This window comes from Balaenoptera acutorostrata, chromosome 11 (genome assembly GCF_949987535.1).
Source record: "Balaenoptera acutorostrata chromosome 11, mBalAcu1.1, whole genome shotgun sequence".
NCBI classification, from domain to species: Eukaryota; Metazoa; Chordata; class Mammalia; order Artiodactyla; family Balaenopteridae; genus Balaenoptera; species Balaenoptera acutorostrata.
Genome location: NC_080074.1, coordinates 25,235,368 through 25,249,860, shown reverse-complemented (window position 1 = coordinate 25,249,860; position 14,493 = coordinate 25,235,368). Strand labels below are relative to the sequence as shown.

General features: G+C 36.9%; 1 protein-coding gene across 2 annotated transcripts in view; it reads left to right on the top strand.

Annotated features, from left to right (window-relative positions):
* Nucleotides 1–14,493, top strand: part of CFAP54 (cilia and flagella associated protein 54) — a 307,392-nt gene that overhangs the window by 71,964 nt on the left and 220,935 nt on the right. For both annotated transcript variants that reach the window (XM_028166670.2, XM_028166668.2), the window contains exons 20-22: nucleotides 10,032–10,208; nucleotides 13,931–14,023; nucleotides 14,287–14,472. In XM_028166670.2, coding sequence (XP_028022471.2) covers nucleotides 10,032–10,208; nucleotides 13,931–14,023; nucleotides 14,287–14,472 — 456 coding nt within the window. The remainder of the gene's footprint in view (nucleotides 1–10,031; nucleotides 10,209–13,930; nucleotides 14,024–14,286; nucleotides 14,473–14,493) is intronic.

Here is a 14,493-nt window from a genome sequence, read left to right as displayed (position 1 = left end):
CCTTCTGCTAACTTTGGGGTTTTTTTGTTCTTCTTTCTCTAATTGCTTTAGGTGCAAGGTTAGGTTGTTTATTTGAGATGTTTCCTGTTTCTTGAGGTAGGCTTGTATTGCTATAAACTTCCCTCTTAGAACTGCTTTTGCTGCATCCCATAGGTTTTGGGTCGTCGTGTCTCCATTGTCATTTGTTTCTAGGTATTTTTTGATTTCCCCTTTGATTTCTTCAGTGATCACTTCGTTATTAAGTAGTGTATTGTGTAGCCTCCCTGTGTTTGTATTTTTTACAGATCTTTTCCTGTAATTGATATCTAGTCTCATAGCGTTGTGGTCAGAAAAGATACTTGATACGATTTCAATTTTCTTAAATTTACCAAGGCTTGATTTGTGACCCAAGATATGATCTATCCTGGAGAATATTCCATGAGCACTGAGAAAAATGTGTATTCTGTTGTTTTTGGGTGGAATGTCCTATAAATATCAATTAAGTCCATCTTGTTTAATGTATCATTTAAAGCTTGTGTTTCCTTATTTATTTTCATTTTGGATGATCTGTCCATTGGTGAAAGTGGGGTGTTAAAGTCCCCTACTATGATTGTGTTGCTGTCGATTTCCCCTTTTATGGCTGTTAGTATTTGCCTTATGTATTGAGGTGCTCCTATGTTGGGTGCATAAATATTTACAATTGTTATATCTTCTTCTTGAATCTATCCCTTGATCATTATATAGTGTCCTTCTTTGTCTCTTGTAATAGTCTTTATTTTAAAGTCTGTTTTGTCTTATATGAGAATTGCTACTCCAGCTTTCTTTTGATTTCCATTTGCATGGAATATCTTTTTCCATCACCTCACTTTCAGTCTGTATGTGTCCCTAGGTCTGAAGTGGGTCTCTTGTAGACAGCATATATACAGGTCTTGTTTTTGTATCCATTCAGCCAGTCTGTGTCTTTTGGTGGGAGCATTTAATCCATTTACATTTAAGGTAATTATCGATATGTATGTTCCTATTCCCATTTTCTTAAATGTTTTGGGTTTGTTATTGTAGGTGTTTTCCTTCTCTTGTGTTTCTTGCCTAGAGAAGTTCCTTTAGCATTTGTTGTAAAGCTGGTTTGGTGGTGCTGAACTCTCTCAGCTTTTGCTTGTCTGTAAAGGTTTTAATTTCTCCATCAAATCTGAATGAGATCCTTGCTGGGTAGAGTAATCTTGGTTGTAGGCTTTTCTCCTTCATGACTTTAAATATGTCCTGCCACTCCCTTCTGGCTTGCAGAGTTTCTGCTGAACGATCAGCTGTTAACCTTATGGGGATTCCCTTGTGTGTTATTTGTTATTTTTCCCTTGCTGCTTTTAATATGTTTTCTTTATATTTAATTTTTGATAGTTTGATTAATATGTGTCTTGGCATGTTTCTTCTTGGATTTATCCTGTATGGGACTCTCTGTGCTTCCAGGACTTGATTAACTATTTCCTTTCCCATATTAGGGAAGTTTTCAACTATAATCTCTTCAAATATTTTCTCAGTCCCTTTCTTTTTCTCTTCTTCTTCTGGGACCCCTATAATTCAAATGTTGGTGCATTTAATGTTGTCCCAGAGGTCTCTGAGACTGTCCTCAGTTCTTTTCATTCTTTTTTCTTTATTCTGCTCTGCAGTAGTTATTTCCACTATTTTATCTTCCAGGTCACTTATCCGTTCTTCTGCTATTGATCCCTTCTAGAGTATTTTTAATTTCATTTATTGTGTTTTTCATCGTTGCTTGGTTCCTCTTTAGTTCTTCTAGGTCCTTGTTAAATGTTTCTTGCATTTTGTCTATTCTATTTCCAAGATTTTGGATCATCTTTACTATCATTATTCTGAATTCTTTTTCAGATAAACTGCCTATTTCCGCGTCATTTGTTAGGTCTGGTGTGTTTTTACCTTGCTCCTTCATCTGCTGTGTGTTTTTCTGTCTTCTCATTTTGCTTATCTTACTGTGTTTGGGGTCTGCTTTTCACAGGTTGCAGGTTCGTAGTTCCTGTTGTTTTTGGTATCTGTCCCCAGTGGCTAAGGTTGGTTCAGTGGGTTGTGTAGGCTTCCTGGTAGAGGGGACTAGTGCCTGTGTTCTGGTGGATGAGGCTGCATCTTGTCTTTCTGGTGGGCAGGTCCACGTCTGGTGGTGTGTTTTGGGGTGTCTGTGGCCTTATTATGATTTTAGGCAGCCTCTCTGCTAATGGATGGGGCTGTGTTCCTGTCTTGCTAGTTGTTTGGCATAGGGTGTCCAGCACTATAGCTTGCTGTTCGTTGAGTGAAGCTGGGTCTTGGTGTTGTGATGGAGATCTCTGGGAGATTTTCGTTTGGTATTACATGGAGCTGGGAGGTCTCTTGTGGACCAGTGTCCTGAAGTTGGCTCTCCCATCTCAGAGACACAGCCCTGATGCCTGCCTGGAGCACCAAGAGCCTTTCATCCACACAGCTCAGAATACAAGGGAGAAAAAATAGAAAGAAAAAAAGAAAGAAGATAAAATAAAATAAAGTTATTAAAATAAAAAATAAAAAATAATTATTAAGAAAGAAAGAAAAAATTTTTTTTCTAAAGTAAAAAAAAAACCCAAAAACAAACAAAAAAATGGACGGACAGAACCCTAGGACAAATGGTGAAAGCAAAGCTATACAGACAAAATCTCACACAGAAGCATATGCATACACACTCACAAAAAGAGGAAAAGGGGAAAAAATAATATATCTTGCTCCCAAAGTCCACCTCCTCAATTTGGGATGATTTGTTGTCTCTTCAGGTAATCCACAGATGCAGGGTACATCAAGTTGACTGTGGAGATTTAATCTGCTGCTCCTGAGGCTGCTGGGAGAAATTTCCCTTTCTCTTCTTTGTTCGCACAGCTCCTGGGGTTCAGCTTTGGATTTGGCCCTGCCTCTGCCTGTAGGTCGCCTGAGGGCGTCTGTTCTTTGCTCAGACAGGACGGGGTTAAAGGAGCAGCTGCTTCGGGGGCCCTGGCTTACTCAGGCCGGGGGGAAGGAGGGGTATGGAGGAGGCGGGGCGAGCCTGCGGCGGAAGAGGCCGGCGTGACGTTGCACCAGCCTGAGGCGCGCCGTGCGTTCTCCCGGGTAAGTTGTCCCTGGATCACGGGACCCTGGCAGTGGCAGGCTGCACAGGCTCCTGGGAGGGGAGGTGTGGAGAGTGACCTGTGCTCGCACACAGGCTTCTTGGTGGCGGCAGCAGCAGCCTTAGCATTTCATGCCCATCTCTGGGGTCCGCGCTCATAGCCGCGGCTCGCGCCCATCTCTGGAGCTCCTTTAAGCAGTGCTCTTAATCCCCTCTCCTCACACACCAGGAAACAAAGAGGGAAGAAAAAGCCTCTTGCCTGTTCGGCAGCTCCAGACCTTTTCCCAGACTCCCTCCCGGCTAGCTGTGGTGCGCTAACCCCTTCAGGCTGTGTTCACGCCGCCAACCCCAGTCCTCTCCCTGCCGTCCAACCGAAGGCCGAGCCTCAGCTCCCAGCCCCGCCCGCCCCAGCGGGGGAGGAGACAAGCCTCTCGGGCTGGTGAGTGCTGGTCAGCACCGCTTCTCTGTGTGGGAATCTCTCCGCTTTGCCCTCCGCACCCCTGTGGCTGCGCTCTCCTCTGTGGCTCCGAAGCTTCCCCCCTCCGCCACCCGCAGTCTCCGCCCGCGAAGGGGCTTCCTAGTGTGTGGAAACCTTTCCTCCTTCACAGCTCCCTCCCACTGCTGCAGGTCCCGTCCCTATTCTTTTGTCTCTGTTGTTTCTTTTTTCTTTTGCCCTACCCAGGTATGTGGGGAGTTTCTTGCCTTTTGGGAGGTCTGAAGTCTTCTGCCAGCATTCAGTGGGTGTTCTACAGGAGCAGTTCCACGTGTAGATGTATTTCTGATGAATCTGTGGGGAGGAAGGTGATCTCCGCGTCTTACTCTTCTGCCATCTTCTCCTCTCCCTCCTCTCTTAGATCTTGTAAAGCTTATATTTTATTCTCAGCAATATTCTTTGCCAGGATTCTTGGATATGACAACCTACTTTTCATCTTCTTCTGAAATGTACATAATATTGTTGAGAACCCAGATATACCTTGGGAGATCTACTAGATGAGTAATAAATATGGCACTTTATCATTCCAGTCTTGTGATAGTTGTTTAGGTGTGTCCTAATCACGTCCTTCCAGATTGCATTACATCTTTCTGCAAGTGTTTTGCTGCACTGTGGATGTTAAGTCGTTTTCAAACGTATTTAATGTCAATCTGTCATCATAAGCCTTGAGTAACTTGTAAAAAGAGACAGGTCACACATTCTCTAGTGGAAACCATAAGCAGAGAGATTTGCATTCAGACACTAGTACTTTGGACTTCAGTACTATTGTTTTGTGGCAATAAAACAATATGTTTTGTTAAAAATTGAAGTGCAGTTGCTTACAATATTATATGTTACAGGTGTACAATACAGTGATTCACAACTTTGAAAGGTTATACTCCATTTATAGTTATTATAAAATATTGGCTTTATTCCCTATGTTGTACAATATATCCTTATAGCTTATTTTATTTTATTTTAATTAAAAAATTGTTATTGGAGTATAGTTGACTTACAATGTTATGTTAGTTTCAGGTGTACAGTAAAGTGAATCAGTTATTCATATACATATATCTACTCTTTTTTCGATTCTTTTCCCATATAGGTCATCACAGAATATTAAGTAGAGTTCCCCGTGCTATACAGTAGGTCCTTATTAGTTATCTATTTTATATATAGTTGTGTGTATATGTCAATCCAAATCTCCCAATTTATCCCTCCCCCCCTTTCCCCCCTGGTAACCGTAAGTTTGTTTTCTATATCTGTGACTCTATGTCTGTTTTGTAGATCAGTTCATTTGTACCCTTGTTTTTAGATTCCACATATAAGTGATATTACATGATATTTGCCTTTCTCTATCTGACTTACTTCACTCAGTATGACAATATCTAGGTCCATCCATGTTGCTGCAAATGGCATTATTTCATTCTTTTTTATGGCTGAGTAAATTCCATTGTATATATGTACCACATCTTCTTTATCCATTCTTCTGTCAGTGGACATTTAAGTTGCTTCCATGTCTGGCGATTGTAAATAGTGCTGCAATGAACATCAGGGTGCATGTGTCTTTTTGAATTATAGTTTTCTGCAGATATACGCCCAGGAGTGGGATTACTGGATCATATGGTAAGCAACTGACCAAGGATTAATCTCCAAAGTATACAAGCAGCTCATGCAGCTCAATATCAATAAAACAAACAACCCAATCCAAAAATGGGCAGAAGATCTAAATAGACATTTCTCTAAAGTAGACATACAGATTGCCAACAAACACATGGAAAGATGCTCAACATCACTAATCATTAGACAAATGCAAATCAAAACCACAATGAGGTATCACCTCACATCAGTCAGAATGGCCATCATCAAAAAATCTACAAACAATAAATGCTGGAGAGGGAGTGGAGAAAAAGGAAGCCTCCTGCACTGTTGGTGGGAATGTAAATTGATACAGCCACTATGGAGAACAGTATGGAGGTTCCTTAAAACACTAAAAATAGAACTACCATATGACCCAGCCATCCCACTACTGGGCATATACCCTGAGAAAACCATAATTCAAAAAGAGTCATGTACCACAGTGTTCATTGCAGCACTATTTACAATAGCCAGGACATGGAAACAACCTAAATGTCCATCAGCAGATGAATGGATAAAGAAGATGTGGTACATATATACAATGGAATATTACTCAGCCATAAAAAGAAACGAAAATATTTGTAGTGAGGTGGATGGACCTAGAGACTGTCATACAGAGTGAAGTAAGTCAGAAAGAGAAAAACAAGTACCGTATGCTAACGCACATATATGGAATCTAAAAAAACGGTACCAATGAACCTAGGGGCAGGACAGGAATAAAGACACATGTAGAGAATGGACTTGAGGACACGGGGAGTTGGGAGGGTAAGCTGGGACAAAGTGAGAGGGTAGCATTGACATATATGCACTGCCAAATGTAAAACAGATAGCTAGTGGGGAGCTGCTGCATAGCACAGGGAGATCAGCTCGATGATTGAGAGGTGGGATAGGGAGGGTGGGAAGGAGGCTCAAGAGGGAGGGGATATGGGGATATACGTATACATATAGCTGATTCACTTTGTTATACAGCAGAAACTAATACAACGTTGTAAAGCAATTATACTCCAATAAAGATATAAAACAAACAAAACAGTATGTTTTGTTAGACATATTAGGCAACATGTTGGCCATGGATAGGCAAGTCACATGCATATTGATAATACTTTCTCTTTCACAATTAAGTAGAGCTGGTTTCATGCAAATTTTTCTATCTTGATTTTTTGGGTCTTCTTTTCTGGTGATATTTCCTCCTTCTACTTGAGGAACCCCCTTTAAAAAACCCCTAATCACTTTCTTTTCTTTAAATGAGGTATAATAGACAACATTGTATTAGTTTCAGGTGTACAACGTCATAATTCCATTTTTATATATATTGCTAAATGGTCACCACAAGTCTTATTAATTTATGTTACTATTTATTAATAATATATTATTAACTTATGTAATTGTCACCATACAGTTACACATTTCTTCTTGTGATGAGAACTTTTAAGATCTACACTTTTAGCAACTTTCACATCCGCAATACAGCATTAACTATATTCACCATGCTGTGCATTATATCCCCATGACTTATTTATTTTATAACTGGGAGTTTGTTTTTGACCCTCTTCACCCATTTTGCCCACCCCCAACCCCCCTACCTTTGGCAACCACCAATCTGTTCTCTGCATCTGTGAGCTTGGTTTTTGTTTTTGTTTTTTGGTTGGTTTCCATATATACGTGAGATCATATGGTGTTTATCTTTCTCTGTCTAGCTTATTTCACTTATCATAATGCCCTCAAGGTCCATCCATGTTGTTGCAAATGGCAAGATTTCATTTTTTCTAATGGCTGAATAAAATTCCGTTATTTATCCATCCATCTCACATTTTCTCTATATATTCCTCCAGTGGTGCACATTTAGGTTATAAATGATGTTGCAGTGAACATGGGAGTGCATATATCTTTTTGAATTAGTATACTAATCACTTTCTTATAAGTGGAATTTTATTAGCAGCTCAGTGATTTACCTCACTAAGTTAGGATTTTAATTTCTAACTAGCATTAGGTCTACCTTGAGTTCTATTAGAGAATTTATCTGATTTACCTAAATCAAGGACTTGGTCTTAGACTTTTCTCTTGTTACCTTTCACTTAAAACTTTAATACGTTTATTAATCTATTTCAAATTGGACCATGGGATCTGAATTAGGGGGTCTAAAGTTAAAATTGGTCAAGACCCAATCAGAACGTTTTAGATATGATGTCTTAAAATGAGTTATAGTAAAGATCATCCTCCTCTTTTATAATTTCTTATGTCTTTCAGTCAAAACATATTTATTGAGCCCAAAGAGATAAAGCAGTGTCCTTGCCACCAAGAACAGTGCTTAATCAGTTTTAAGTGTCCCCTTCTCTTCAGTTTTTTGGAATAGTTTGAGAAAGATTGGCGTTAATTTAAATTTCTGGCAGAATTTGGCACTGAACCCATCTGGTCCTGGACTTTTCTTTATTGGGAGGTTTTTGATTACTTATTCATTTTCTTACTTGTTACTGGTCTGTTCGTATTTTGTTGCTTTATGATATTTCACTATTGGTAAGTTGTATGTTTCTAGGAATTTATCCATTTCTTCTAGGAATTTATCCATTTCTTCTAGGTTATTCAATTGTTGGCATATAATTGTTCACAGTAGTCTCTTATGATCCTTTGTATTTCTGTGGTATCAGTTGTAATGTCTCCTCTTTCACTTCTGATTTTATTCATATGAGTCATCTCTATTTTTTTATTAGTCTAGCTAAAAGTTTGTCAGTTTTGTTTGCCTTTATAAAAAACAAGGTTTTATTTTAGTTGAGCTTTTCTATTGTCTTTATGGTCTCTATTTCCCCTCTGATCTTTGTTATTCCTTCTACTAACTTTGGACTTAGGTTTTTTGTTCTTCTCATTCCTTGAGGTGTGAAGTTAGATTGTTTATTTGCTATCTTTCTTTGTTCTTAAGGTGGACATTTTCACTAAAAACTTCCCTCTTAGAACTACTTTTGCTGCATCCTATAAATTTTAGTATGTTGTGTTTTCATTTTCATTAGTCTTATGATACTTTTTGACTTCTCTTTCGATTTCTTTTTTTTTTTAATTAATAATGAATCTTAAAAACTGTTCAAATATCTTTTTTGGCCATTGAGCCTGTAATCATATTTTTCTCATTTGATTTATGGATAAATTAAATTATATCCTTAGACTTCCTAATATTAAATCATCCTTTTATTCCTGGGAGAGAGACAGTATAATTACAGTACATTATTCCTTTAACATATTGTTAGATCAGTGTATTAGTATTTTATTTAGGATGTTTACATTTATATTTGTAAGGAGATTGCTCTATGTTTTTAAGTGCAGTCATTTTTTCAGGTTTTGTTATCAAAGCTATAATAATTTTAGAATATTCTTTGAGGAGCTTTCTCTGTAGTTAGAAATTTTTAAAATGGCATAGGAATTAATCAGTTCATTGAGATTAAAATATTTTTAAAAATAATATCAGTTGAGACTGACGCTTGTGGGAAATAGTTTTTTGGGATATCTTTCCCAGTTTCTTTCATCATTATTCCTGTGTTCAGGTTTTTCTTCTTGAGTCAGTTTTTGTATTTTCATCTCCAGTGACCAGGGATGCTGTGCATCTTTTCATGTGCTCACTGGCCATTTGTATATCTTCTTTGGAGAAATGTCTATTCAAACCCCTTGTTCATTTTTTAATGGGGTTGTCTTTTTATTATTGATTTGTAACGGTTCTTTATATATTCTGAATACACGTCCTTTATCAGATATATGATTTGCAAATATTTTGTCCCATTCTGTCAGTTGTCTTTATTTTTTTGATGGTATCATTTGAAGTTTTTAATTTTGATGAATTTCAATTTACCTACTTTTTCTTTTGTTGGTGTGCTTTTGGTGTCATATCTAAGAAACCATTGTTTAACTCAAGGCTGTGAAGAAATTTACTCCTATATTTTCATCTAAGAATTTTATAATTTTAGCTCTTACATTTGGGTCTATGATTCATTTTGAGTTAACTGTTTGTATATAATGTGATGTATGGGTCTCACTTTCTTCTTTTGCAGGTGGATGGCTAATTGTCCCAGCACTGTTTGTTGGAAAGGCTATTCTATTTTCTATCATTCAATTTTAATCTTTACTTGGGTTTTGGCTTTAGAGCTCAATTAGAGTCTTTGCTTTTTAATTTTATGTAAAAGAGGAGTTTAACTCATTTACATATATTATTATTGGTGTTATAGTTAGCCTTACTATATTTATTTTGAAATATTATTTAGATTTTCTGATTTTTATGTTTTTTTGTTTCATGTGATATCACTAAATGTGTAAACCTTTTAAAAAGGTGATTGCCTTTCCTTTAGGTTTATAGAATAAGTACTTTTGTATATTTTATTTGTTTTTGCTGATAGTAAGAAACTATCAGTAATTTGGTTTTAAATAATTTTATAAACCACATATACCAATAGTCATTACTTGAGAGTCACATTTCAAGTTGCATTGAGTGTAGGTGTATAGTTTATAGGTATCAATGCAGATAATTTTGTTATGAAATTTTTAAGGACAATGAAATATGATGGCAGATATTCAGAGGGTTTGATTTGAAAATGAAATATATTAATGCATGATAATAATGATAAACATGTTAGACATATAAATATAATGTCATTGCCTTAATAGCTATTTTTTACTTGGCCTTATTTAGTAGCTATTTTTTACTTCTGGAAAATCATTCAGTACTTGAAATATGTATACCACTGAGCCTCAAAAAATACATACGTCAAGATAATGTTTAACATCACCAGAATTCTCCAAATACAATGAAGTTCAAGCTCTTGAAATGTGTTTTCCTATTTTCACACTTTATTATAGGAAGCATATTCTTTAATTGAGAAGACCGAAGCAGAACAAAGTGTACTGTATTCATATCAGAAATGTGTGGAAGTTGCCAAAAGAAAGAAAAGCGGAGTCCCTCCTCCACCCATCCTGCTAGCCCGAACTCATTGTTCTGTGACGTTAAAACCTGCTCCATTTATTTCTGATGTTAAGGTATGTTGTGTATTATGATCTTTACCTCACGGAAAGCAACGTAAGTACTTTTGTGACTATAATGATGGATACTTTTATTGCCTTTAGGGCTTGAATAATCTTATTTATTAATATAAACACTGAACACTGGGATTAGTATTCCAGTATCTTAACTATCCGTAGTTTCTTCATGACCCTTTTGCCTTTATGCTGTTTCCCTTTTGGCTCCTTATAGCTTTGCTATAAGAAGCTTACTCCTGTATTGCTACACCCAGGTATATAGTAAGGAGAAATGAGAGAGAAACATTTCGAAGTATCTTCCTCACCATGACACAGTCATATGCTGACATCCTAGTGTGCTCAACTTAGAGAAGGTTTCCTTGAAATGGAATCAGGCATTTGAAGGGGATAGAAGTTACTCTGAGAGCCAATGATGAAGATAAGAAAATTTGGGGGTGGTGAATTTAGAAACTCTTCGGAAAGTTCTCCGTGTAAATGGGGATTCTTTTAATGCAAACAAATGATAATTCCAACCACATTATAAGTCATAACTCTTTATGTATTTATTGAAGCTCTTTCTCCCAGCCCCAGTGCCTTGGAACTTAGCCTAAATGGGACTGTTACTTGAGATTTAGTTTCCTCATAAGCATTTGGTTCCACCTAATTTATATTTTAAATATTACATTTTCCTCTTTTGGGTGATGAACACATGCTCTTTGGTGTTGTAGAAAAAACAAAAAGTTGTTTCTTTGATTATTCTTAGGATGTTCTGCTTGAACTTAAATACATCGTCTTGATATAGTGGAAAGGGCATGGGCTTTGAAGTCAGACAAATACAGATTTAAAATTCTAGCTCTACCCCAGCAGTATGACCTTACGAAATCTAAATATACTTTCTGAGGGTTTTTTAAATATTTGCTTTTGTTATCTTTTCATTTGTAAAATGTTTCTTCTGTGAAAATTAAGTGAGATATTATATCATATTTTTGGCATATTAACCGATGTCCTTCCATCCCTTGTATTAAACATAGGTAGTAAAGTTAGCTAAAATCAGTTAATGAGGTTATACACTGTGATTATATTATCTGATGATTTTTTTTTTCATAAATTCTGTCCAATGAGCATTATTGAGTGTCTGCTATCTGTCAAGCTCTATGTGAGGTAACGTATAAAAATAAACACAAGTAAAGCATGGTTCCATATTTTGAGAAGCTTCAGACTAATGGGAGGTGGACATCAGTGAGAAGTAAACCACCTTCATAATGCCTTATAATTGGAGGAATGGAAGCAACAGTCATCCTAACTGTGCTATAATAAATGCATTATTGCAGTTGCTAGTAGTTTTAAAATTCAACTTTGGATTTTGGGGATCTGTTTAAGAATAAGGATCACTGACTTTGGAAATTCAGTACAGAACTAAGACTGGATGATTTGCCAAGAGTTTTTGTTTGTTTTTACTTGAATGTTTTGATTTATTTAACCAGGTTCTTATTTTTTATATATCTCAAATTAGTAACTAGTTTATTTCATAATGCTTATTAATAGGAAGACATAAGCATCCCATACTTGACCTGTACTTGTAGGACTTGTCACTCAGCACATGATGTGAAGTTGATGTATATTATGTGTTGGTAAAGTTGTGTGCTCCTGGAAATTATACCTTCTGTTACCCACTCCATAGCACTAGATGGTGCTATGGACTTAAATACATTTTCTAGTTTGAGATTTCAGCCATCCTTTGTTTTATCAAAACCTCTTGTTAAGGCATTTGTTGCATTAACATCTGTTTTAATGGTTGAAAATGCTAGTGTTATTTATAAACTTTTACTTCCAAAGTTAGTGGTGGTTTGTCGATGGTGTCATTTCTCTTAGACTCTAAGGACACAGTCTTCTAATAGTTTCACAAACTAAGATGTTTTCATCTGTGGAACAGAGTAGAAATATAAAGCCTACTTGTAAAAATGCTTTTAGAGAAAATTTACCCTTCAAATTCTGGTTTGTATGTAGAGCTTAACTTAGAGCAATAATGAACTAAGTCAGGGGTCCGCAACCCCCGGGCCACAGACTGGTACCGGTCCATGGCCTGTTAGGAACCGGGCCGCACAGCAGGAGGTGAGCGGCGGGCGAGCGAAGCTTCATCTGTCGCTCCCCATCGCTCCCCATCGCTTACATTACCGCCGGTACCGTCACCACACTGCCACCCCCGCCCCACCCCACCCCGGTCCGTGGAAAAATTGTCTTCCACAAAACCAGTCCCTGGTGCCAAAAAGGGTGGGGACCGCTGATCTAAGTCATAAAACACCATCTTTCTGCCTCCCCCCTCCCTGCCCCATGGTACTCTTTTTGCATGAAAAACCAAGGAAAGGTAGTTTCTAAATTTTTCTGAGATTCAGCTGAGTTTTTTCTCCTGGCCTCCAGCTTCCAAGTTCCTTCAACATTCTCTTTGTCCTCGAAGTTCTGCCTTTCCTAATGCTCTTTAATCACCTGAGAAATTTTCTTTGGAAACACAAAAGTTCGGCTATTTGTACCACACAGTCTTATTCATTGAGACTAGGCAGGCTTAGGTATATGTAATTTTTAAAAATGGTTGATTCTGTACAAACTGTATTTTAAAAAATGATTCTTGTGCATAGTCAGAGTTGAGAACTACTTGTGCAGACAAGATACAATGAGGATTTTTCCATTGACCCAGAGGAAGAAATAGCGGGCTAAGCTGTAAGAGGCAGTTGCTTCTTAGAGACAATTACATTTCCCTTATTTTCCATTTTAGGAGTTGAGATGTTGTGAGGTGGAGCCTTTGGGAAAAGGGAATGCCACAGTGATGACAACCCTTCCATCACTAATCCCTGGGCAGTATGGCTCCTAATAATGCTTTTCCCTAGGTCTCAACTCTCTCCCTTACCCCCTACAGTGAGAATAGTGCATTACCATGAGGAATCTCCATTATTTTGACATCTTGGCAAAAAGACCATTGTCTAACCATTTAATCAAGTTTAAGTTTGATTGTTTCTGTGTAATTTGCATTTTGCTTTTGGTTTACATCTGTATTTAAGAATTGTCAAAAGACTATCATGTTTCAGAAAATTTATAAACTAGAGAAAAAAAATTATCCGTAATCTTACCGTTTTATCATCTGAACTCTGCTACTCTTCTTATTAAGGAACATTTTCTTCCAGGCTTTTTCATATGTATTTTTACATTTTATTTAAAATACTACAGTTTAGTATCTTGCTTTTTTTACTACCTGCTTTTTGTCCCATATTATTAAATAAAATATGAAAATCATTTCAGAGTAGGTCTTTTTTTTCATCAAGATGATGTCATTTTTGGAGTCACTCCCTGCCACTGTCTGATCTTGGGCAGGTTATTGAACGTCTCTGCGTCTCCATCTTTTGTAAAGCAAAATGGCAATAGAAATCCTATCTCATAGGGATGTTTCAAATATGAGAAAGTGTATGTAAATTTCCTAACAATGCTTAACACATAGGAACTGCTCACTTAATAGTAGTTAAAAATAATTAATAATGAATAATATTTTAGTCTTGGTGGTCCCAGGTAAACTATATTTGTCTTTTTTTAAAGAGTAAATCTAAGTATTTTTGTAAACTTAGGTTTCATGTTTTAAAACTTGAATAGTTATATTTTTATATAGAAAAGTATTCCTTTTGCCACATCATGATAAAAGAAATTGAGTGCTTTGTTAAACAGACTATGGATGACGGGCTCATCTCTCTCCGTGGCAGGTCTCCTGGTACTGCATTTTGGGTTGCAAAGCAGAAGGGAGCTATGGAAAAGTAAGACTAAACAATAATCATCTCCCAAACTCAGGAGAAGCGGTATGTCGAATTAAAAAAAATCTCTGAATGTCAGGAAATCTTACCAAAAGTCTCATTAATGACAATTGAGTGTTGTTCATTTTTTTCCTTTATGTAGTCACTATTTCAGTGAATTTGTCTAATTTCATCTTGAGTCATAACTAAAATCCAACAGTAAATGAAAAAGGTTTTTTTTTCCCTTAACATAAAGAGGTCACTTAATTATATTTTTAAAGACCCATTTAATTTTCCACGCATAACTTGAAATATGTTTTTGTTAATAGATACCGGCTGATGGCAAAAGCGTTTTTGAAGTAAAAGGTTTAGAAACCAATGAAAAGTACATCTTTGCAATTGCTGCTTATTGTTCTGATGGAAAGCTTATTGGTGATGCTATTGGGGAGACGACCAAACCAATTCTGGTTTACCCACCTCTTTCTGCTGTCACTGCTCGGATGTTATTGACACAGGTAGAAGAGAGTTCTTCTAAT